Source organism: Cynara cardunculus (assembly GCF_001531365.2).
Source record: "Cynara cardunculus var. scolymus isolate 2C chromosome LG 17, CcrdV1, whole genome shotgun sequence".
NCBI lineage: Eukaryota > Viridiplantae > Streptophyta > Magnoliopsida > Asterales > Asteraceae > Cynara > Cynara cardunculus.
Genome location: NC_037544.1, coordinates 3,135,574 through 3,159,866, shown reverse-complemented (window position 1 = coordinate 3,159,866; position 24,293 = coordinate 3,135,574). Strand labels below are relative to the sequence as shown.

General features: G+C 36.5%; 2 protein-coding genes across 7 annotated transcripts; both read left to right on the top strand.

Annotated features, from left to right (window-relative positions):
* The first annotated feature begins 2,690 nt into the window (after positions 1 to 2,690).
* On the top strand, positions 2,691 to 11,197 carry LOC112500513 (vacuolar cation/proton exchanger 3-like). 4 transcript variants are annotated; one of them, XM_025104011.1, is made up of 12 exons: positions 2,691 to 2,771; positions 3,493 to 3,610; positions 4,611 to 4,847; positions 5,184 to 5,251; positions 5,344 to 5,372; positions 6,066 to 6,262; positions 6,460 to 6,672; positions 7,502 to 7,633; positions 7,813 to 7,929; positions 8,353 to 8,406; positions 9,944 to 10,060; positions 10,542 to 10,848. In XM_025104011.1, exons 2-12 carry the CDS (start codon positions 3,560 to 3,562, stop codon positions 10,665 to 10,667), a joined length of 1,341 nt encoding a protein of 446 aa, XP_024959779.1. In that variant the 5' UTR covers positions 2,691 to 2,771; positions 3,493 to 3,559; the 3' UTR covers positions 10,668 to 10,848. The 4 variants fall into 4 exon arrangements, with proteins under 4 accessions (XP_024959779.1, XP_024959780.1, XP_024959778.1 ...); XM_025104012.1 differs by adding an exon at positions 11,065 to 11,197 and having other exon boundaries at positions 2,699 to 3,610; positions 10,542 to 10,638; XM_025104010.1 differs by having other exon boundaries at positions 2,699 to 3,241.
* Positions 11,198 to 13,550: 2,353 nt separating this feature from the next.
* LOC112500243 (flowering time control protein FPA) lies at positions 13,551 to 22,793 on the top strand. Of its 3 annotated transcripts, none has more exons than XR_003067345.1 (5): positions 13,551 to 13,738; positions 14,499 to 14,810; positions 19,818 to 21,046; positions 21,415 to 22,630; positions 22,713 to 22,793. XR_003067345.1 is itself a non-coding variant. In XM_025103642.1 (5 exons), the coding sequence occupies exons 1-5, from the start codon at positions 13,736 to 13,738 to the stop codon at positions 22,574 to 22,576; spliced, it is 2,622 nt and encodes an 873-aa protein (XP_024959410.1). In that variant the 5' UTR covers positions 13,551 to 13,735; the 3' UTR covers positions 22,577 to 22,793. The 3 variants fall into 3 exon arrangements, 2 of the variants coding, with proteins under 2 accessions (XP_024959410.1, XP_024959409.1); XM_025103642.1 differs by having other exon boundaries at positions 21,415 to 22,106; positions 22,191 to 22,793; XM_025103641.1 differs by having other exon boundaries at positions 21,415 to 22,793.
* Positions 22,794 to 24,293: the final 1,500 nt, after the last annotated feature.

The following is a 24,293-nucleotide window of genomic DNA, read 5'->3' as shown; positions in this document are numbered from 1 at the left end:
CAAACAGGGAAGCTGTTTACCAAATGCTTACCAGGTAAATACTTATTGGGTAAGTGCTTACCAGGTCACTTATCTTTACTAGGTTAAGCATGGCAATGACAAAAAATTTACCTGGTAAGAGGCATGTCAACAACTAAGGTTCTTATCCGGTAAGTTAGGGAGAAGACAGTTACCAGGTTTGTGCTTACCGGGTAACAATTCATGTTGATGGTCAAGAATGTTACCCGACAAGGTAAGCGAGGGTAATAACTCTTGCTGATACGGTTTTAATTTGGTAAACGGACCCCTAGTTTGGCTAAGCCTGGATCAAAACCGGTCTTTTGACCTTCCTCAAGAAATTCACAAAAAACCGTTTAGTACTTGTACATGATGATGAATGATTACATGCCCGATACAATGGTCGATTCAAAGGATGGGTTTTTGAGTTCTCGTCGTTTACTCCAAACAACATTTGAGACAAAACAACTACTTGTTACAACCCAGACCAAAAGGACCAAGATGGTTCGGTCAGGTTTGTACCGGTTAGGGCCTAGAGGATCTTTTTGGCGCAACAGCTAAGGACCAGTTAATCGGGTCTGGTTTTGAAGACTGCCATTTTTTAAAATATTTCTAGCCGTTGGGCGACAGCCATATAGCCGTTTGGAGGGGTTTTTTTTTGGCTTATTTGAACATTCTAGAATATAAAATCTTCGATTGGGTGGGGAAAATAAAAAGCTATAAAATACAAAAAAAAAAGACTCGTAATATTCGTTATAGTTTGTGATTTTGGCTCCTGTTTTAGTTCAGTTTGCATTTTCATCTACTTTCGCTCTTGTAATCTCATATTTGTGTTTTCGCCTACTTTTGCTATCTTAATCTTGTATTTAATTCAGAGGACAAGACTTAGCAAGGAGTTGGTGGAAGGTTGCACGTGCTTGAAGGGTTATGGATAAAAATCACCTGTCCTAATATTACATGTTTCATAATGAAATTAAGACACATCAGATTTTTATTTATTTTAAATTTATTTAATTCATGTTTACTAAGTCTATCTGGTTACATGTATTTATATGATTGATGGACATGTATAAGATGATGAACACTAGGTGAGTTTAGAGAGACAAATGTAAAATCGAAACATCCATTGAAAGATCGACAAAACGAGACATTTACAACGACAAAGAAAATTGAAGATCAATATAATTAATTGAATTTTTTTTCCAACGTATTCCAACAAACATCAATGTCTCAATTTTCAAAGGTAAGTTGTAAAAAAGGATGTATAAAGTTGTAAAAATCAGATAAAAACAACATCAAGAATAAATTTTAATCAAAAGCACTTTTGAAGTTTATTTCAATGTCTCGATTCAGGAAAAATAAAATTATGGAAAAAGATCTTAAAAATGAATTTCTTTCTCCAGATCCAAGTTCGGTTAAAGGCCATGTTATGGAGAATCAGTTATATCGGTTAAGGGGGTTATGCACATTTGGTCAAGGCCCGGGACAGGGACCGCTAGGCCCGGTTACTACACATTACCCTTACACTAGGACTGTTAAGGCCCGGTTTATACAAGTACTCAGGTGCATTATGTAAAGATTGAAAAGGTTAATACATCCCATGATTAATGAGTTTAAAAAATATTGAACCGGGATACAAGAGCCCAACACAAATATTTAAAACCTTTTGGGGTTAACTCATTGGCAATAAAGTTTAAGCCTTTGAAACTTCTTCTTAAAGGTGTGATCGGTTCGAGTCACTCCAAAATCATTGGGGATTTTCTTGATTGTTAGGTCATTGGCAAGAAAGTACATGAACCGTTTACCATGCTGATCAGACAAGTAATAAGATGAAATTAGGTTGGATAATAAATAATATTGAGTTGAATACCACATCAACATGGTAATTGACTAATGCTTCAACCGGTTACCTGAGTAATTAAATGTTTAAAACTTTACATTTTAGGTACAAAAATGAAAGTTTTGGAAGTTCGTTACCCAAAATAGAAATCAAGTTAAAGTACGTTACTTTTTTCATGCAAGAAAGCTTGAAAGAAAACAACAGTGGTCGGGTTGTTTAGTTGTAATCATTGAGTTTGGAACCTTGAACAGACTGTCAGTGATCCTTTTCTTGTGTCGGAATAATAATGATTCGTGATGCTGTTTGTCAAAGATTTCTAGTGTTGGTTTGAAAAGCGTCTCGAGATTCAAGCGATTACATATGATATAACTAGTAAATATGTTTACAACTGGCCGTACTTTTTTTATTATAACTAAGAAAGGGTAGTGAAATTCGTTGTTTTTTACCTTTATAATATTTTACTTTGAATGTTGAATGTTATTTTTAGGGTGTTTGGAATTGCTTATAAAAACAACTTATTGATTTATTTCGGTGTGATACTGTAAATAAACATTTTTGAGTGTTTGGATAAATAATTTATACCGGTGCCAAATTGGTAATAAGTAGTTCTTGAAGAAGTTAAACCTTTTTAACTTATAATAAGTCAACAAAAATATTTTAAAAAAATAATAATTTGTTTTTATGGTCTCACGTGTAAATTATTTTCATAACCGTAAATTAATGAATTTTCATAACGTTTTTGAAATGTTATTTATTAAACAGACCTGAAAACATTATGAATCAGCCCCCAACATTTTGACGCTTGTTCAATCAGATGAAATCGACGTTCAATTCAAGACACAGGCAAAACATCAAGAACGAGCGATTTCTTCACACCAATGTCAGTGACGGTCGAAGACGAACACCGAATTTCAGTGATTCTGATCAACTCAGCGTACGCACTTTCCAACCTCTCTTTTGCGAATTCCAATAACCATAACTACGACATGCAAACACAAAAAAGGGCGAAATCCTCTAATAACAGATAGAGAATTTCCCTTTTTTTATGTTATTTTAGGAATCCAATCCTCTTCATGAAGAGAATTGTGCAATCTGCTTGATATTATTCGTGTGTATTTACTATTTAGCGATAAAATCATTGATTTCGTTCATAGTTTGGTACTTTGTTAGAAATTTCCCATTAGACATGGTTTCCCTTAGTTAATTTTTTCTTTGCCCTAGGGTCTAGTCTGAGTGTTCTACAGAATTTATATAGTTATTGAATGATATAATAATATAAATACAGTTGGCATTTGCCCAAATAAAGGACAGTCCTGCTTTCAATTGCAGGCCTCATCCACAGAAGGAGCCAAAAAAAATCCCCTCTCACATTGGTGTTCTTGATGGATCCGGTTGGGGTTGTTGGTAATCAACTTTTTGCCCAAATATAATATTTATACACGGCAAATGCAACAAATAAGCTCACACACCCACTTCACCTTTGGTGTGGTTTGAACCCAGACCCCGTGGAAGGCCAAAGGCTAGGATACAGTTAGGCCAAAGGACCTTTGTTTTCTTTATTTTATTTGTATAGGCCAAAGGGTCGGATAACCGTTAGGCGAAAGCCCCTTTGTTTTCTTTATTTTATTTGTATATTGGTTTTGCTTGGAATTTAGATGGAGGCGTTAGGTTCATGGATTGAATCAAGATGAATGCATTGGAGCTCTAGCTTCTCTGCAAAAAATGGGTAACAGCAACAGTTTGCGGATTGTTGGATTGAACTCCCCTATAGAAGTGAGTTTTACTCTCCCTAATCCGTATTCTATTGATATTTGTGTTGATTTACCTGTAAGCTAGCTTATTGAAAAAGTTTCGTTTGGTAAGCCATAAGCTAGCGAATAAATAAGGAGATAAGGTCCACGTGCTCTTTTCCACTTCTTTTTTCCAATCATGCCCTTTACATTTTCCAATTAATTTTTCGACATACTGTTTTAGGTTATTTTGTCATTTAGCTTATTCGAGCATCTCCAACAACTATTCAAAAATAGAGATTTAGGAGTTCTTTTTTGTCCCAACAACTATGCAAAAAGGAGCCCGTTTACTAAACACCTACCTGATAAGTGTTTATCTGATAATTTTTCTTACCTGATGAATATGGCAAGAACCGAAAATCTTACCCAGTAAGAGCAATGGTAAAGATAGAGGGTCTTAATAAGTGATGGTGATGACTCTTACCCGGGTAAGCGTTTACCGAGTAAATTGTTACATACGATACCATTTTAATATACTGCCATCTTACTTGGTAAAATAGATTACAGTATTGACTCCTACCGGTAAGCGCTTACCGGGTAAGCATTTGGGTAAACAGCCCCTAAGATAGAGAAAAAAAGGTAGAAATCTCCAAATTTGGAGAAATCTCTAAAACTTAATATTGAGGACATCTATATGTGTATATGTATATTATTTTATTTGTTTCCACCAAGGAGGTTGAATGTGTTATAATATTTTATAAAGTTTTTTATTTTTTTCAGAAGTGTATTGGGTTGATGAATTATAGAATATTTAATTAATATATCTGATGCTGAAATTGCTAAAATAGAGTAGCTGTTTGAGTTGGATGTAATTTTTTAGAGATTTTGATTTTAGATACCCTATTTTAGAAAAATTGTAGCAATGGGAGATGCTCCCAGCTAGTTTTTACCAAACATGACTAGTTTGGTAAAACGACAGCTAGCAGCTAGCCTATCAGCCAACAACTAATTTGTGCCTTTCTCTAACACAAGAAATTTCACAGAAGGGGGCATCAGAGGGAAAGTCAATGATCGAGCTACATGATGATAGCCGGTCCGTTCCTGTGTCAACTACCAGAAATTTGGCTACCTTAAAAGGTGGCTCAGAAAGTTTTGGCACTAATTGTGTATGGAGAATAGTGTTAGCCAGTATAAAGACTGCTTTCTTCTCTGATAAAATAAATTTACTCTTACCTTGTGGCCCGTTAGCAATGCTGGTTGATCAATTGTCGAGTCGTCAAGTGAGTTACTTTGTTAACACTGTTACTCCCTCCGTCCCAAAATAAATTTCCACAATGAAAAAGGGACAGTTTTAGAAATATGTAATTGTTACACTTTTAATTAGCTAAATTACAATTTTACCCTTAATAGTTGAGGGAGTAATGAACTTCTCCATCTCATAATTAAGGTTAGAATTGGAAAGTAGACACTTACTTTTGAAAGAGGACAGCTATTTTGGGACAAACTAAAATAGAAATTTGGACACTTATTTTGGGACAGAGGGAACATTATATAGTATAACACCGTAAATACTTTTCTGTGTGTGCATATTTTCACTTGTTTGTATATGATATCAGGGTTGGGTCTTCTTATTGAGCTTATTGGGCATCATCCCTTTGGCAGAGCGTCTGGGTTGGGCCACCGAGTAATTATCTACACGTCGTCTATACAAGTATTGAACGACATCTCTAATATGTATAAATATTTACATAATGTGTTTTGGCTTCTTTTGTGCAGGCAGATGGCTTTCTACACCGGACCCACAGGTTCGTTTTTCAAGTTTCCACCATCTGTCTGCTAAAACCAAAAGTATATCCCACACAAAATAGGGTCTTGTGGTGTAGATTGTACTCAAACCTTGCCTCTACTACTATATGGGTATACGAATCGTACACAACTATCTAGGGGTGTTCATCCAAACCGCACAACCACCCACGCCGCACCGCAAAACGCGATTTTGAACTTCTGCGGTGCGGTTTGCATTTTTTCCAAACTATATGGTGCAGTTTGCGTGTTCTGAGTTATCAAACCGCGGTTCAAGCCGCACCACATATTATATATATATATATTTATTTTAATTTGTATTATATTATATATAATAATTAGGCTAATTTACATAAATTTTTTAGCTTTCTTAAGACTCTTTTTCATTATGTAATATGTATTTAGGAATCAAATGTATTTAAACTTTTTATCTGTTTGGACTACGGTCATGTTATCATTATTTATAATAAAGTTTTAATCTTATAATTATCGGATTGTAGGTGAAAGTGCCTTAGGTACAAACCGCACCCCACCTAACTGAATTTTGCGGTGCGGTTTTTTTACGGTTTGAGTACATGTGGTGCGGTTTGGGAAAATGCTCAAACCACATATGTGGTGCGTCTGCAGTTCGGCCCCAAACTGTACCACGATACCCCTACCGCTACTTATGTGGATTTGGAAATTTGATATTGTAGTCGGGGGTCTTCTGAATGCCACTTTTGGCAATGCAACGGAGTTGATAATATCGATGCATGCAATGAAGGGAGGCATGATACGTCTTGTGCAACAATCGCTACTAGGGTCAATCTTGTCCAACATGTTGCTCGTTCTTGGATGCGCGCTTTTTATCGGAGGAGTTGCTAATCGTAATAGGGAACAAATATTTAACAGGGTTAGTTAATTTCTATAGTTTTATCTAGCTTTTTGCTTTTTTAACATATTTGTTTTTCTCCCTTTCACACATCTTTCACTAAGAGGTCAGGTCTACGTACATTTTACCCCAGACTCCACATCTGGGTGGGATATACTGGGCTCGTTTGGTTTGATTGATTATTAAACCATGAGATTTATTCCAAGCTTTCTTGTTAGTCGAGCGTGGGGATGAACGTGGGATTGCTTTTGATGGCGGTCATGGGCTTGCTTTTTCCGGCCGTTCTCCATGTCACGCAGACCGAATTGCATATTGGGACATCAGAGTTGGCGCTTTCAAGATTTACGAGTTGCTTAATGCTTTTAGCGTATGGTATTTATATTTTCTTTCAGTTGACGAACCAGAAGCAAGAGTATGTGCCAACTAAAGAGGTTCGAGATCACCCTCTTAATCTTTACATCCTATTTTCACGGAAACAACCGCTCTGCTATTTGAGGTAGAGGTCAGGTCTACATACATCTTATACTGATTCACTCCCTAGACTAGACCTCACCTCCGGGTGGGACTTATTGGGCTCGTTTTGCTTGATTTAACTTAGTTTATCCTCTAACGCTTGATGTTTACAACATGGGTGTTCATCCAAATCACCAAACCACACAAACCACCAAACCACACAAACCACCCACATCGCACTGCAAAGCACGGTTTAGAACTTTTGCGGTGCGATTTACATTTTTATCAAACCACACTATGCTGTGCGGTTTTGAGTTATCAAACCAAGGTGGAAAACCTCACCGCACGTTATATATATTGTAATTTATATTATATATATAATTAGGCTAATTTACGTATATCTTTTAGTTTTCTTAGACTATTTTCTATTATGTAATATTTTAGTTTTCTTAGACTTTTAATTCTGTAATATTTTAGTTTTCTTAGACTATTTTTAATTATGTAATATGTATTTGGTAATCGGATGATTTAGATTTTATGTTTGTTTGGACTATGGTCACGTTATTGTTGATTTTATATTAAACTTTTAATCTTATAATTATTGGGTTGTAGGTGTAAAGTATGTTAGGTACAAACCGCATAACCGCACTGCATTTCGCGGTGCTGTTTTTTGCGGTTTGAGATATATACGGTGCGGTTTGTTATTTGGCCCCAAACCGCACCGCGAACACCCCTAGTTTACAATAGTAATGTGAAGGATCCTGCAATATCTTAATAGTTATTTTTGATAATGATTAAAAATATCAGGACGGTAGTCCAAGTGGGAGTCCGGTTGAGGAAGAATTGGCAGATGTTTCAAAGTGGGAATCACTTATATGGCTCGGCCTTTTGACTCTTTTCATTTCAATTCTCTCGGAGTACTTGGTCAATGCCATAGAGGTTCAAATCTTTTCTCTATTGATGTATATAATATTTATATACGGAAAAACTCACACATACTCCTCATCTTTGGTGAGGCTTGAACCCCTGACCTCCAGGGAGATTGGAATCTACTAGTAACCCAGGTACCCTTTTTTATGCTACCCCTCTTCTTTTATTTTATATAAATACGGTCTCAGGGTGCTGCTTCCGCGATGGACGTCCCAGTAGCATTCATTAGTGTTATTCTACTTCCTATTGTCGGAAATGCAGCAGAACACGCAAGTGCTATCATGTTTGCGGTAAAAGATAAACTTGTAAGTCTTTGTCTCGCTTGTTGTCACTCCCTCCGTCCCAAAATAAATGTCCATAATGAAAAAGGCATACAGTTTTAGAAATGTGTAATTATACACTTTTGAATTAACTAAATGACAATTTTATTGTTAATAATAGGGGCGTAATGAATTTCTGCATCTCATAATTAAGGGTATTGTTGGAAATTTGGGACTTACACTTACTTCTGAAAGTGGACATTTATTTTGGGACAAACTAGAATAGGAATGTGGGCACTTATTTTGTGATGAAGGGAAAGTGTAAAAACTTTTTAACACGAGAAGATCTTGGATAGTAAATCATGCGACCCTTGTTGTCTTTGTGCTTTGTGTGAACTTTTATACACTTACGGTGTATAAAAAATGTAAGGACCGTCTTTTATTTTTAGTTCTTCATTATTTGTGCAGGACATTTCTTTAGGAGTGGCGGTTGGCTCTTCGACACAAATATCCATGTTCGTGGTAAGTATTTGATGTTATTTTCAATTACAAAGGAAAATGACCTAATGTATGGAAATGGAGTACATATACTACCACTTGTGTGCATTTGTACTTGCTCTTCTTTCTATAGTTTCCACTCACATTGCAAAATTAGGCAAGACTTAAACATAAAAAACTGAATAAACTTCAATTTTGGTCGTTGAGGTTTAGTGAAAAATCTGAAAGTAGGACCAGAACTTTGATAAGTCTAGACATCATCCTTGTGGTTTTCATTTTGCTCTGAGTGGTATCTGGTCGTTAAGTTTGTTTAGTTCTCCGTTAGAGCGAGGGGTATTTTAGTATTTCCATTAAAATCTTCAATTTTCTTTTAAAAAATAACATAATATTTTTATTATAAAATTTATCTCAAACTAAAATTTGTTATTTTTTAAAAGAAAATATAAAGTATAACTAAACCTCAAGGACCAAACATAAAGTTTACTCTAAAAAATTTCTCACTGCTCCCCGCAACTTTAGCCTAGTGGGTAAGGAGGTGGGCATCCTTGTAGAACGGGTGGAGGTCCGGTGTTTGACTCTAGGCACCACCCATGGACCTCACCATGATAACCATGGGACCAAAGTTGAGGAGCAAAGGGTTGCGCCCTCATTTTGCAAGGTTCACACTCACAAAACTAAAAGGGGAACAGGTGAAGTTAAACCTTGTATAAGTTCATATGTCTATACTATGCATTAAATTTCACAACCCATTAATGTGTTTTAATGCCCTTTTTTACCCTGATTGCCAATACTAGTTCTCATGAGATCTATTTATGAATGCTATCGGGGGTCTTCTTAGAAACAACCTCTTGAGGCAGAGGAAAGGTCTGCATAAGTCCTACCCCCCGACGTTGCCTTCGGGTGGGATATATTTAAATCAATGTGTGAATTCTCTTTTTTGTGGTACTATGTTTGTTAAAAACGAACAACTAAAAGACGGGGTTTTGAGGATTTTCTTCCAAATTCATATAAATTCTTTGTTTTCTTCATTTCTCACTTCCATCCTCAGCAATTTCTAAAATACACACCTTCATGGGTAAGAAAAGGAACCACCATAAGCGACATGGACTAATAAGATGCTATATTTCTTGGTAAATTATCTGCATTTCAGTATATTTACAGGGTTACAGTTAGATAATATAGACATTACAATCACTTTTGGTATTAATGGCTATTAAGTTATTGTACCAAAGGGTCATTGGCCTAATGGTACCCGAGTTACCAGTAGAGCTTCAAGGTGTGTGTGAATGCTGCCGTATATATATAGGTGGATATATATATATATATATATATATATGTACTTGAAAAAAGTTATTTATCACCTTTGCTATTTTTTGCTAACTATATCTTTTTTTGCCATTCGAAAAGCATCTTGGTTCATTTCTTCGGTACTAATGATATCACCATCCATTAAATGATCCTTTTGCTATTTCTTACCAATTGAAGTGTTCTTTTTGCATGTTAGAAACTACGATAAATGTCAAGTAAAATGGTTAAAATGTTCTTTTTTTTGTATTTGTAGACGCCGCTTTGTGTGGTGGTTGGGTGGATCATCGGACGTCCCATGGACCTGGATTTTCAACTTTTCGAGACGGCCACTCTTTTCATGACTGTTCTGGTGGTAGCCTTCATTCTACAGGTTTGACTTGTCAATTGACTATTTCATTCCAAACTCTTTGATTAAAAAACAAGTTTTGCCGTCCCATGAAAATTGCAACTTTTCACCCGACATAATAAGTGTCCACAATTCTAATTTAGTTTATCCTGGTCTCCACTTTCTGATGTAAGTGCCTATTTTCCATTTTTACCCTTGATTATGAGATGGGGAAATTCATTACTCCCTCTATTATTAAGGGTAAAATTGTCATTTAGTTAATTAAAAAAATGTAACAATTACACATTCCTAAAACTGTGCCTTTTTCATTGTGGACATTCATGTTAATGCTATCAACTTTCTTTTTTGTAAATTTCATGGGAGCGGAGGAGTACCTGAACTGAACTCAACTCAGGTCTGCGAACATCATACCTTCCATAGACTCCACCTCTGGGTGGGATATACTCGGCTCGTATTACGTTTTTTATCTCAAAATTTGTACATAAACTTCATTTTACACATGCAGGAGGGTACGTCCAATTACTTCAAAGGACTGATGCTCTTGTTTTGTTATATGATCGTGGCTGCAAGTTTCTTTGTACATATTGACCCGGAATACATACGTGAGTTATCAGGCCGTTTTCCTAGATAATGTTTTCTTCAATAACACCATATCTGCATACACTTTTTACCCTTTGGGTTAAAGGGACAAGGTCTGCGTACATTCTACCCTCAGACCAGATTATTTAGCTAAACGATCTCCTAACAAGTGCTTTTTAAATCCATGACCTTCTGAAAGGTTTCTACGCATTCTTGTGTATGAAAGTGATAATCTTATGTTAAACAGTGACATTTTCAAACATGTCAGAAGGTCATGAATTTAACGGAAACATTTATATAACCAGAGGACGACCAAGACCCTACCTCTGTGTGGGATTCACTGGGTTAACATGGTTTCATCTCTGCATGCATTTTTTGCCACCAACCTGTTGACCGTCTTTTACTGCAATTCACTAGACAATCGTTATCCGTTATATCTGGTTTTGCAGAAGAGAACCCTGAAATCCCGTAGTTGTAGAATTTCAGTCACATCCCTATTGGTGCTTGTTGGACTCGATCGATCTGCTGGCAGAATCATGAAGCTTTTCCTATAAATCTTAATTCAATCTGTAGATTTTCATCGATAAGAATCAAGAGTTAACTAGTTAATGATGCTAGGAGGGCAAATAAGTAATTACAAGAGGGGGAATTGGCTTAATCAAGGGTGAGGTCAGTTAGTGAGTTGTTAGAGGAGGGTGGTCGAGGGGTATAAAAAGATAGCTTTAGTGGTAGAGAAAAAGGTCATTCCGATTCTTTACACAATTCTTGTAATCGAGAATGGCGAGAGACCAGTCTCTCGAAAACTGGATTTCATCAATAATACGACAGTCGTGTCGAAATTGGAGTCCAATGTGTATCGTTTCGGTTTTCATTTCGGTCTCCGTGATGTTGTTGTAATGTTTTCCGAGCTCCGATCCCTTGTCGTTTGGCTGTAGATCTCAGGTTCTGTAACTTCAAGCAAGATATTCAGATTTCACTGTTAGAAATCAACTTCTTTTGGATATCCATTATGTCAAGTCTTATGTCTGATTTTGGCTAAAGGGGCTGTTCGTTAACCGCTTCTTACTGGATGTCATTTACCTGGAGCTAGGGGTGCTCAAAAACCCGACCAATCCGATCAATCCAACCCAACCCAACGCGAAATAACCCAACCCGAAGCAACACGATGTCTAATCGAGTTGTAAAATTGTCAAATCGTAGGTATTGGGTTACTATTATTTGAACCCAACCCAACCCGATGAACCCGATATCCTCTTATTTCTTGGATTTAATATGCTTGTTGAATTTCTATTAATATATACATTAGACAATTACATTGTCATGTATGCTTTTTATATACACATATTTTCAATCTATTCACATCTCTATATAACTCATTCGTATATATGTTCAGTAACTGTGAACATATATATGTAAATAGAGAAAATTAATTGAATGTGATATACGTAAGAAAAATATATATAAATTGTATCAAATGGTTGATGATGAAAAAGAAATTATGAGTTGATAAATAACATATTCAAGGTTAGAAGAATATTTTAATGTATCAAAGTATCAACTCGACCAACCTGACTAACCCGTACGAGTTGGGTTGGGTTGCACTTTTGTATGGGTTGGGTTGGGTTAAGATTTTTCAAACCGTAAGCATTGGGTTGGGTTGTTCAAATGTCTTCAACCCGATCAACCCAACTCATCAGCACCCCTACCGGGAGCATGTCAAAATGTAAAAGTGAGAATCTTATCAGTAGGAACATAGACTGATAATGTTACCCGGTAAGTGAGGGAGATGATTTTTACCAAGTTAACGTCTATCTAGTAAAGATACAATTACTAACAATCTATTTTGATGGCAAAAAATGTTTCCCGATAAAATAAATGAAGGTGGTGACTTTTGTCAATAAGTGTTTTTGATAAATGAAACTTAAAAATCTTGCAAGTTAAAAAACATTTTTCATTTGTCAAATATAAAATTGGGTTTTATTATTTTAAAAAGAAATTAAGAAAAGAGGAAATATAGTAATTATCGTAAGGGGCCGTTTACCAAATCCTTACCTAGATAAACGTTTATCAAGTAACATTACTTTATTGGATGAATATGGTAAGAACCAAAAATCTTAACCGGTAAGAGCGGGATAAGAACCAAAAGTCTTACCCGGTAAGTGAAAGCGATGATTCTTACCACGACAAACGCTTATCTAGTAAATTGTTGCATACGATGTCGTTTTGACGGATTAAAATCTTACCCGGTAAGTAAATAATAATATTAAATTTTACTGATAAGCATTTATCGGGTAATAGTTGGTAAACGACCCCTAACTCCTAAAATACAATTTATTAGATAGAGAAAATTTCTCTCTGTTTCTATCATCCATTAAGGGTATAATTATTTTTTTATTAATTAAAAAAATATTAATTATATATTTTTAAAATACATAATGTATTTAAAATATATTTTTATTTGATGCATTCAATCTGTAATTGAATACTATCAATCTATAATTGAATACTATTAAGGACTATTTGATAGTTGTTGAATGATTTGATGCATAATTATTGTGTGATTAGAATGATTAAAAGGCTCTCATGATATAGTGCAGACCTAAGATACAAAATCATTTACAGAATTTTAGAACCAGAGACATAATTTTTATTATCAAACAAGATTTAATTCTTAACGATTTAAAAATTATCTCTTAATGAAACTATTAAAAAATGAACAAACCCTCCTGAGTTTTTAGTTTGATGATTAAAGTGTTGCTTATTAGTCGATGTATTTAGACAAATAATTTGACGCTAAAAATACGAATTGAATAAAATGTAAAAGATTGGGGGTCAAATCTGTACACTCAAATTAGTATGGGGGGTATAATGAATACAAGAAACGGCTGCGATTGCTCCTCGCAAAATAAATATCGACTTTTGGAGCTGTCAAATTGGTCTGATACTATTCAGCAATAACCAAACCCTATCACAAAGATATAATCAGCCATATTTTCTCTCCTGCCGATCATCAATCTTGAGTTTGATTTTTGGTAAATCTGTCCTGCCTTAACGTGATCTTGTTCGGTAAAGGATCTGAATCTGGTAGGAGGATTTCTCGATTATCGAATTCGAACGATAATGGTTGGTTCTTCTCTCTTTATATTTTTCAATATACCCTCTTTACTGTTCATCATTTTGATTTTAGATGCGACGTTGATATATTTCGTGTTTATCATGGCTGAAATTTATTTGTTTTATGTGTATTTTAACGTGTATAAGTCTCCTGTGAGTGCGATCTGATTTGGTTGTATCTAAAGTTTTCACTATTTCTGATCCGTACTGGCGATGTTTCAAGGGGTTTTAAATGAAGATCAAGAACAAGGTTCATCAAATATAGGGTTTTATTGGAAAAGTTACTAGTGCTGAAGAAGTTGTCGATATAAGATTTGGTAATATTATATCTTGGGAACTCTAAAGCTTTAGATAAGGTGTCTTCTTCAAGAAACAATTTACGGATGGAGGAACACACATTAGCAACCCATAGTTGCATAATACTTCCTACCTTTTGAAGCATAGTTTACTTTAACACTTCCTGCATTCTGATAAAGGATCTATCATTTTTCTTTGGAAGTTAAACAAGTTATTTTTGGTTTTACAGTTGATATGAACCTTAAAATGCATTACAGGCAATTTGGATAGAAAAGGTTTGTCTTGTATTTTCAATAAAACGTCAAAATCTATGTCAATTTTGCATTTGAAAAGTCGCTTATATGGGGAATTAAATGAATTTTCTCTTTTTTTTGGAACAAAGGGAATGACATTGAAGCAGTTCTTTCTGCTATATGAATTTTTGTTTTTTATCATGAAAATGAGTATTAAGGATATGATTTTTGTTCTCCAGAGCTTGAGAGGGGGACGGGATAGACAGCGGAGGGACCTCCCATTAAGATCAGAAGAGAAAAGTCATCATGGCCGGAGCACTGCACCCCCTTCAAGACATCTTTGGGTTGGAAATCTATCTCATACCTTAACTGAGCGTGCATTGAGCAATCATTTTAGACAGTTTGGGGAGCTTGAGAGTGTAGCATTTCAACCTGGCCGTAGCTACGCCTTCATCAATTTCATTGACGACAGGGCAGCCTTTGCAGCACTTGGAGCACTTCAAGGTTTCATTCTTGCGGGCAATGCACTTAGAATTGAGTTTACAAAGGCGGTTAGTCTTGTCCACCCATGTCTGCTCCATAATTTTTGTATACATATACGCTTTCAATCAAGCAATATCATCTTAAGCTATAAGCTAGTTGCTGCCTTTGGAAAATTGCAAACAATGCTAACCAATACTCCATTAAGCAGTTTTATGATGAAGACCTGTATCGCTTTCTATGCGAAGCATTTTCATGTTTTGGATTTAGCTCATGGTTTTATACCACCAGCTTTATCTGTTTCAGCGTACCATCGAAAGAAACAGGGGCTAACAACTAACTTATCTTTTTCAGTGGGGAATGAAACTATTCAGACAATTTTTTATCATCTGACTCCTTTGTTACTTCACACATTTTGAATGAATGTTCTGATTCCCAGACTTAAAACAATTGGTTAAAATTTGCTTAAATTTAATCACAAACATATTAAATTCAAGGTATCAGAAAGCAGTCACTTACAAAGGTTATAGGCTTCACGGTGCAGCCTTCTTGTATTCTACTATAAATTACTCAAGCATTAATTATAAAAGTGATGATATACTCACCTGCAGTTGATCATTAATGCTCTTCTCTTGTTACCTTGATTCTCCCATTGCCATGATTCCTTGAATGGGAAGATCAGCTGATTCTCATTTCACAAGATGAGCTACATATGCTCATCCTACAAGGGCCCATTTCTTAATATCTTCTCATGAACGTAAGCTGGTTTTTATTAACAAAGAGGGTAGTTTTGGTTGTCTTTGGGCGACTGCTGTGGAGTCTGCACCACCATTAGGAAATTCAAGATGTAGGGTATTGCCTTATCTTTGTGTAATGTCATGCTAGCTATCCAGTGATTACCAGATAACTCCTGCTCAAGGGGACAATTGCATATTGTGGCTGGTAGTACATCAGTATGGTGGAAAATTTTATAAGCATGCCTAGGCACAAAAAGTGACAAATCTAAAAGCATGCATAGAAGACCTGATGTCTAGAACAAAATAATAAGTACATTAGGACAAGCTGACTAGGTGAACCATTGGCTTGTAATATGTCAGAATGACAATACCAGATATCATAAACAAAGTAAGCTCTTCTAATCTCATGACTCTACCAAATATTCACTTTCCTAACAACAATCCTATCACAAAGTACCAAGCAGTACATAATTACAAGGTGAACCATTTGGTCTAATTTGCCAGAATGACAGAACTAGATATTGGAAACAAAGTAAATGCTTCTGATCTCATGACTACACAAAGTATTCACTTGGCTGATGAGATCAATCTTTTTCGTTGAGTAAGTATCCAGCTGAAATTATAATGGTTAAGAAGAATCATTTGCTCATGAGTAGCTACCAGTGAATTTTTGGGTCTTGCTGTAGCACCAAGTGACCTCGATGCAACTGCCGTCCCTCTAAGATAAAGCGAACATTTGATCCATCGTTTCTGGGGTGCCTCCATGACACATGCACCATGTTCTTATTTTTGGATATTGAAGAGACTGGTGCAATATGTGCGAACTTCTTTTAAACAAATGGTTATGTCAAAACCCAAAAAACTGTTGCTAGAAAACTGAACTGACCTAGCGAGCTATATGTTGCAGTACTCTGTTACAAGAACGTTGGGCACTTTCATCATGAAACACTAAATTTAGCAATTCAAGCATTTCTTTTGTATGTCAATGCGAAGTAAATATCACTATGCCAACTTGATACTGGACGTCTGAACTTCACGTTCCTTGACTGCTTCCATCTGAGGCGTACAAAAGCATTTCACATTACAAAAGCATTTCACATCTCACATTTTCAATTCAAGCATTTCTTTTGTATGTCAATGCGAAGTAAATATCATTATGCCAACTTGATACTGGACGTCTGAACTTCACGTTCCTTGACTGCTTCCATCTGAGGCGTACAAAAGCATTTCACATTTTCAACTGCGTTGCATCTTTGTTCCAAGAACTGAGTTGATACCCACTCTACATAAGATTGATCAAACCATGAAACTAACATTGTTTTTTAGCTGCATAACTTTCTGATGGATGGTAATAGATTTTTCATCAATTTCTTCTCTATTCATGGAGATAAATAATTTGCAATATTTATTACATGATAATAATAAGCACATCTTACATAGTTACACTGGTTATGGAGATCTCTGTTTGAAGCAGTTTCTGTTCTGGAGATACAAGCCTTCCATGAGTTCAGATACAATAATGTACAGTATAGCTTGAACTGTTCATCCGTCTTGGTGCAAATGCACATACACGCACAGGGTTACCCATATCACCCAGTTGGAGCCTCGTATCTTCTCAGAATAGCATATAGATATTGCAATTGAATTAACTTTGAGGTTGCAATAGTAGGCAGATCATATTGCTTTACTCAGAATTCGTACTAGATTAATGGAGAAGTAATGAGGAAATTTCTTGTCTCACATAGGAGACAAGAAATTTGCATTATCTTTACCCTTGGTTGGAAGGATTTGGAATTAGTAAGTAGCCCAAAGGTGTCTTGATTTACAAGGCTTATAAACACAGAAAAAGAAGAGCCGAACTAGACAGATAAAAAACCAGCATCTGTTTGATCTCTCAAACTTAATATCTGTCTATGCACTTCATAAATGCGATTAGGCTTTTTGATGCACAAATTTGGAGTACTTTACACCCAGCAAATTCTGAATTCTTTCCATATCTGGAAACACTTCAAGCCTTCGTCTTGAAACCTCTATGCATCCATCCATAAGGTATCTATTTCCATACCGATCATGAGGATGGAACCCTGCAAGTTATTGATTTAATATAATTGGTGAACAAAGCAAGTCTTTACCATTGCAAATGTTGAGTTAAGCATAATATGGCACCAATTTTTTACCGCCTCAATGTATATACAACTCGTCTACAATCTCCAGAACCTGCGATCTTCACATTTCCTTCTCAAGCTTACGGATGGGTATTATGGATAGAAAGTAGAAGCAATAAACATCAGTATAGGAGATAATAGGTGGTAATCAATGAAGATGATGGTACTTGGACAAAAAATATGTAGCAGATTTTGGATAACAGAAAAGTGCATCTTGAAGTTCTGTCAAACTCATTATTCTTGTTCTTATAGAGTAACTAAGGTATATAATCCTTTTATACAAAAAAAAAAGGTATATCAGCTGCTAAGTCTGTCATGATGGAAGCATTCACTCTATATGAACTTTCTTTTATATATTCTTATTTATAAGCAGCTGGTTATTCTGAGAATCAAGTATCTCACTGTTGGTTGAAACTATAAGTTGCTAGGAAGACAACAAAAACTCAGTTGCAGCCCTCATAAGTTATGCCTCTAGTCACATATACATTGGTTGTACATCATTTTAATTTTATCATTAGTATTCAGATGAATTCTATATCATCAATTTTTCATTGATCTAAATTTTGTTCTCTTAACCCAATAAATATATTGTACACGTCAAAGCCACGTATGCAAAAGGATCATAACTCCATGGTTATTATAGCTTGCATATCCAAAAGGAACATAGGTGGATAATGGTTGTCCATCCAAAGAAAAGCCTAATAATTCTTGTAGGCCATCTGGAACTGAAACCAACCAAATCTTGTAGATGCATAATCTGTGCAAAAAGAACACAGTTGTGTAACCATGGACCTGCTGTTTAGTTTGATTCTTTTTTGCTACTGGGTACTTGGATTTTTAGAGGAATAAAAGCGACGTTATGCAAACATGATAATTAAATCTAATGATGGAAGGATTATATTCAATCATGTGTTCTATCCGGTAGATGATGTGATGTCTAGGAGTTGCTAAAGGATCCACAAATTACATTTCCAAGCACCGAAAGGACCTTAAGTTCTTGGATTTTGTTAGTTCTATTCTGGAAACAGAACATCCACATGCTGTTCGTGGAGGCCAGAGTTTTTTAGCCGTTTCATTTTCTGTGGTTTCAAAGGCCATACTTCCAGCATGTGATCAAACATGGACCCAAGCTCATCTGTTCTTTAGTGTTTGAGATGCACAAGCAAATGGCAAATTGCAGATCATTTTGATATCATTGTTGTCCACAACTGTAAGCTGAGTGGTGGTGGGAATCAGAACCATAACATATGAAATTAAGATCAGAGTTAGGGTGTGTTTGTTAGCAGCTTAATGATCTTAATGAGACTCAAAACTTATTTGGTTAGTTATACATGATTGGTTGGTAGTGGCTTCATGATATAGAACATGACTTATTCAGTAAGCATCTCCAGGGGAGCTATATGTAGAAAGCTAAGTTTTTATTTTTCAAACCTGCCCCTCCCAATTAGAAAGACGCTCCTTACATCTATGAAAAAACCATCCCAATCTATATAAACAGATTAATCCACACAGACAACTTTATCCATACAGGACTTAATGGAAAACCAACCAAACAGCCTCTTAGAGCATGGTCAATCAGTTTTTTTTTTCTTTAATAAAACCAGTGTTCATTAGCAGCAGAGGTTGAGGGCCTTGATTAGGCAGCACAAGGTTGCATCTTTTTATCCTCCAACACTATATGAATTTAAGTACATTTCCAATCAGCACCACTTCACAAGTCATAGAAGATGTGTTTAGTTTCTTGCTTGCATAAAATTCTAAAATCTGGATAAAGATATTATGATACTGGTTTATGCTTTTCTTAATGACCAATAGAAAACCAGATTTGAACTGCTTTCTAAGTGAACTTCAGATGACAGAAGGACAGTGACTTATCCTGATAAAACCAAAATCTTCATTTGTGATGTAAAAGATCTGTTTTTAGATTTTTTGGTTTGATTTTGTTATCCCTAACTTTATTTTGGGTTTCCAAATACTGGAATTGTGCCTTACTTAATTTTACATATGTCCACACCAATATTTAACCGTTATGCTGCATCCTTGAAATCTTTTTATTCCTCAAACTTTGGTATACTTTTGCTACCCTAGTCCCAACTTCTCAAATGGCCCTAACAGAAAGGGGTGTTTTCCATCTTTCTGGGAAGTTGATGAAAATCTCTTGCATCTGGCATATCAGGAGAAGTCATCAACATCGTCACATGATGAAGACTACTTGCAACGGCGGGACGAAACTCGTTCTACAGTAAGAGGATCTCCATTCCCTCAAAGGGACTCTAGATCCCGACACATCAGTTCTGACCCAATTTATCGCAATGAAAGCCCCAAGGAAAACAGTAAGAATGCAGAACCGAGTGAGGTTTTATGGGTCGGGTTCCCACAGTCATTGAAGGTTAATGAAGACAGTTTCTGGAATGCTTTCTCCCCATTTGGTGAGATTGAAAAGATCTCTGCATTTTCAGGTCGAACTTACGCCTTCGTCAGATACAAACATCTTAGTTCTGCCTGCAGGGCAAAAGAAGCCTTACAGGGGAAATTGTTTGGCGACCCCAGGGTACATATCTGTTTTGCAAGGAGTGAATCTGGGACGTCAAATAGTGGAAGGAACTTGATGAATGATCCTCCCTCCCCCCGAAACCGCCTATATGGCCGCCAGGGTTCATCTGAGAACTTTCGACATGATAGATACCATGAGACTTCCTCAATGGAGCGCAGCAGAAGATCCCCTCGATTTGGATCCAACTTGGAGTCCGAGGGTTTTAATGATGCCTCCATGGGTTTTGACAGGAAAGGTAACAGACTGACCAATAGGAATGATCCGTTTGAACATCAGACCGCTGATATAGGATTACCAGGAAATATGTATGGACGTCGCAGTCCTTCAAGGGATAGAGGGGGAAATTTTCATGATTTCCCTTCGAAGAATTTTTCTCATCAAGGTCCGTTATACGATGATGAATGGGATTTGCCAGAAGATGCTTTGGTTTATCATGGTGCGAAGAAACTGAAGAGCTCAATTCCTCCTGAACCTGAGCTTCCAGAGTATCCTTTCTCTGATTCCGAACAAGTGAAACACGTTCATCCAAGACTTCCGGAGTTTTCCCAGCGTGATATGCTTGATAACAACGTTGGACATTTTGGGTACCATAAGCAGATCCCTGATCCACCTGTGAACATTCCTCAGCATTATGGTGAGAGGGTCAATTCTCACAATCCATCTTATGATACTTTCCAGACTGGTTCAGTTTCATTGCCTCAAAAACCCGTTGAATGGAAAAGATCAACTCCTGAACCGCAGCACCCTCCTGCAAGTGCTGAATGGAAATGGGAAGGGATTATTGCAAAGGGAGGGACATCAATCTGTCGTGCTCGTTGCTTTCCTGTTGGGAAAGTACTTGACATGATACTGTAAGTTCTTAATATCCATCTTTAGAAGGTTATATTGTTAATAAAAATATCATTTTAGGTCAATGGCTTAAATAGTCCGTAAATTGTGGCTGGTGGGAGTTGTTTAGGGTCCTTTGGTTAAATGACCATTTGATTTCTTTTTTAAATCTATGACCTTCTGCCACGTTTGAGAATGCGTCTGCTGAACACAATAATGCCTAGAAACCTGTCAGAAGGTTATGGATTTAAAAAACACTTGTTAGGAGATCATTTAGCTAAATAACCCAAGTTATAACACACATACTTGTATTAATGTACAGAAATATAAACAAATAACGTGCATTTAATTGCTGAAGTGAATTGGTTACCTGAATCATGTCGATATGCAGGCCTGAATTTTTGGATTGCACTGCCAGGACTAGTTTAGATATGCTAGCAAAACATTACTATCAAGCAGCTAGTTCATGGGTTGTATTCTTTGTTCCCGAGAGTGATGCTGATATGGGGTTTTACAATGAATTCATGAACTATTTGGGAGAGAAGCAGCGTGCTGCCGTTGCTAAACTGGATGACAAAACCACTTTGTTTCTCGTACCTCCATCAGATTTCTCGGAGAAAATACTGAAGGTGCCCGGAAAACTGAGTATTTCTGGCGTCATTTTGAGGCTAGAACAACCGTCATCCACCGTGGAGGCTCTTCCACCTCCACCTCAATCCGAAAGACCAGATCCATATCTCATGACTTCTCATGCAGAAGCTTCTAGAACTTCATTTTCATCACCTTCCGGACCATATCCACCCGCCCAACCTTTCCAACATCTTGGAAAACCTAGGGCTAATACATCTTTACCGGGGTTACCACCAGGTCCGATACCTTTTCATGTGAACAGAAACATGGCTGACCCCATTATTGAAAACCCACAGGAACATATGCTCCACCAGCAAGGAACCCATCCTCAGAATCTCCAGAATCTAATCTCAGGTGGTAGAAACTTGGCGGCACCACCAAGAGCTGGCGGTGATTACATGATTCCCGCCAATGATTCAGTCATGCCCAGAACCACTCAAGAAACAAGTTCGAGTAATTACAGACCCGGAAGTCCAACCATGCCACAATATGGTCATCAAGAAGTAAAATCTGCAGCTTCTTCGTTTATGCCTGCAGGTGCCATTCAACACGATCAACTTGCACAGTTGGCTTCTTTTCTTGGGAACTCGAGGCAATCAGGAAGTGGGATTTCAACCGCAGACGACTTTAGGCAATCAAGCAACACAATGATTCCGGATAATGCTTCCTATAGAATGCCGCGAACGCTTCCTTCGCCCAGTACACAGATCGCTTCTGAGCATTCGTCATCTCAATACCGTCAAGTGCAACAATTTCAGCAGCAACAAATGTCAAACATGCCACAGATGCCTCAAGGGGATTTCTCGACTAGCAGTCAAGGAAACGCGCAGGTAGAAGCCGATGCAGATCCGCAAAAACGATTACAGGCAACATTAGAGTTGGCTGCAACTCTTCTCAAGCAAATCCAACAAGGGAAAACTTAAAAATAAATGTCCAACAAGATACGTGAATCCTTCTGATTGTTTGATGTGAATCAGGTATGTTAAATTGGATTATAGCATGTTTAATGGCTTATTAAGATGATCATAAAGTATTTTGAGCCATAATATTTCTCATTAGCTTGAACTCAGGTTCTAATGGATGTAGTCCTCCGTTATATCGACAATGGCTTTTATAATTATAGATTAGAGTTGTTTAACATATACTGAATGATTTGGTTCAGAATGATTAAGTGGTGTATGATTTAGTGCAAATTGAAGACTAACTAGTTGGCTTATGACTGAGTTGGTTCAAAATGATTAAGGGGCCGTTTACAAAAAACTTACCCAATAAGTGCTTTCCGGTAAGATTTTAGTCTATCAAAACGGTATCATATGTAATAGTTTATCCGATAAGCTCTTACCGTGGTAAGAGTCATCACCTTCACTTATCGGGTAAGACTCTTGTTCCTTGTCTCACTCTTACTGGGTAAGACTTTTGGTCCTTGCCATACTCACCCGGTAAAGTAATATGACTTGGTAAATGCTTACCCGGGTAAGCGTTTGGCAAACGGCCCCTAAGTGGTTAAAATGGTTCGTTGGTGGTTCTTGATCTTTGATTTGAGGTCTAAAATGTGTTTCGTTGTGGGATCCTAGGGATCTTTGTTTTGAAGTTAGATCACGTGTTGTTTTCCTTTGATTTGTTGTTACATCGGATTTGAGTTGGGTATTAACATTAACGAACGTATATACACGAGCATTTGAGTCTAAAGCCGAATGGGAATCCAATCGTGGTTCAAGATGCGATTGTTAGCGGAGACGTGGCATTGAAGTCTAAATCTCGGGACGCTAAATAGCCGTATCGATGTATTGTTAGTTTAAACTATCATTAATTTAGACTTAGAAATGATACGAATTTGATTGTTATTAAAATCAAGTATGGTCAATATGTGGTAACAAAGTATAAGAGGCTCTTTACTAAATACTTATGTGATAAGCGTTTAGCGGATCATTTTACGTTACTGGATGAATATGACAAGGGCCGAGAATCTTACTTGACAAGAGCGATAATAAGGATGGAGAATCTTACTCGGTAAACACGTATCAGGTAAATTGTTGCATATGATACCATTTTGATTAACCATGATCTTACCTGGTAAAGTAGGTTCAAGTGTTGACTCTTACTGGTAACGCTTACTGGGTAACCAAACGTTAAACGACAGCGTTTAAACGTGTATGTATTATTATGTGTTGATTTTGATATTATTTTTTAAACAAGTAATTAACAATATTTTTGCATTTTCAACATAAACATTATATGAATGTTTAAAAAATTTCAAGTGATATTTGATAGAAAACCAAAACATGTGAGTATAGAGAGATCCTTAAAATCAAGTAAGGTAAAATGAAAGAATATATTACGTTAAATTTGGGCAAAAATGTTTAATTACCGGTAATTCCAACCTGTCTTACATGTAACTGTGTTGGTTATTCAGTTACATAAGCGACCCCATATGCTTTCGTTTTCGCGTCTGTATAAAATTACAGTTACGGTAAAATCTTGGTTTATTTAATTATCAGGAACTTCCAAGCGTACAAAATTTTCTTCTAAAAACATCAATATAAAAAGGACATTTTTTGATTACTCAGCAACTAAGGGGTTGTTTGTTTATTTCTTAATAGTTTCATTAAGATGCAATCTCTGAATCGTTAAGAGGTGAAT

What these genes read in the sequence shown, in the direction of transcription:
- LOC112500513 (XM_025104011.1), top strand. Translation starts at nt 3,560, where the DNA reads ATGGGTAACAGCAACAGTTTGCGGATTGTTGGATTGAACTCCCCTATA. An exon ending in GGGAACAAATATTTAACAGG is followed by an intron (nt 6,263 to 6,459) that starts GTTAGTTAATTT and finishes CTTTCTTGTTAG; the next exon opens with TCGAGCGTGGGGATGAACGT. An exon ending in TGGTAGCCTTCATTCTACAG is followed by an intron (nt 10,061 to 10,541) that starts GTTTGACTTGTC and finishes TTACACATGCAG; the next exon opens with GAGGGTACGTCCAATTACTT.
- LOC112500243 (XM_025103641.1), top strand. An exon ending in GAATTGAGTTTACAAAGGCG is followed by an intron (nt 14,811 to 19,817) that starts GTTAGTCTTGTC and finishes CTGGCATATCAG; the next exon opens with GAGAAGTCATCAACATCGTC. An exon ending in AAAGTACTTGACATGATACT is followed by an intron (nt 21,047 to 21,414) that starts GTAAGTTCTTAA and finishes GTCGATATGCAG; the next exon opens with GCCTGAATTTTTGGATTGCA.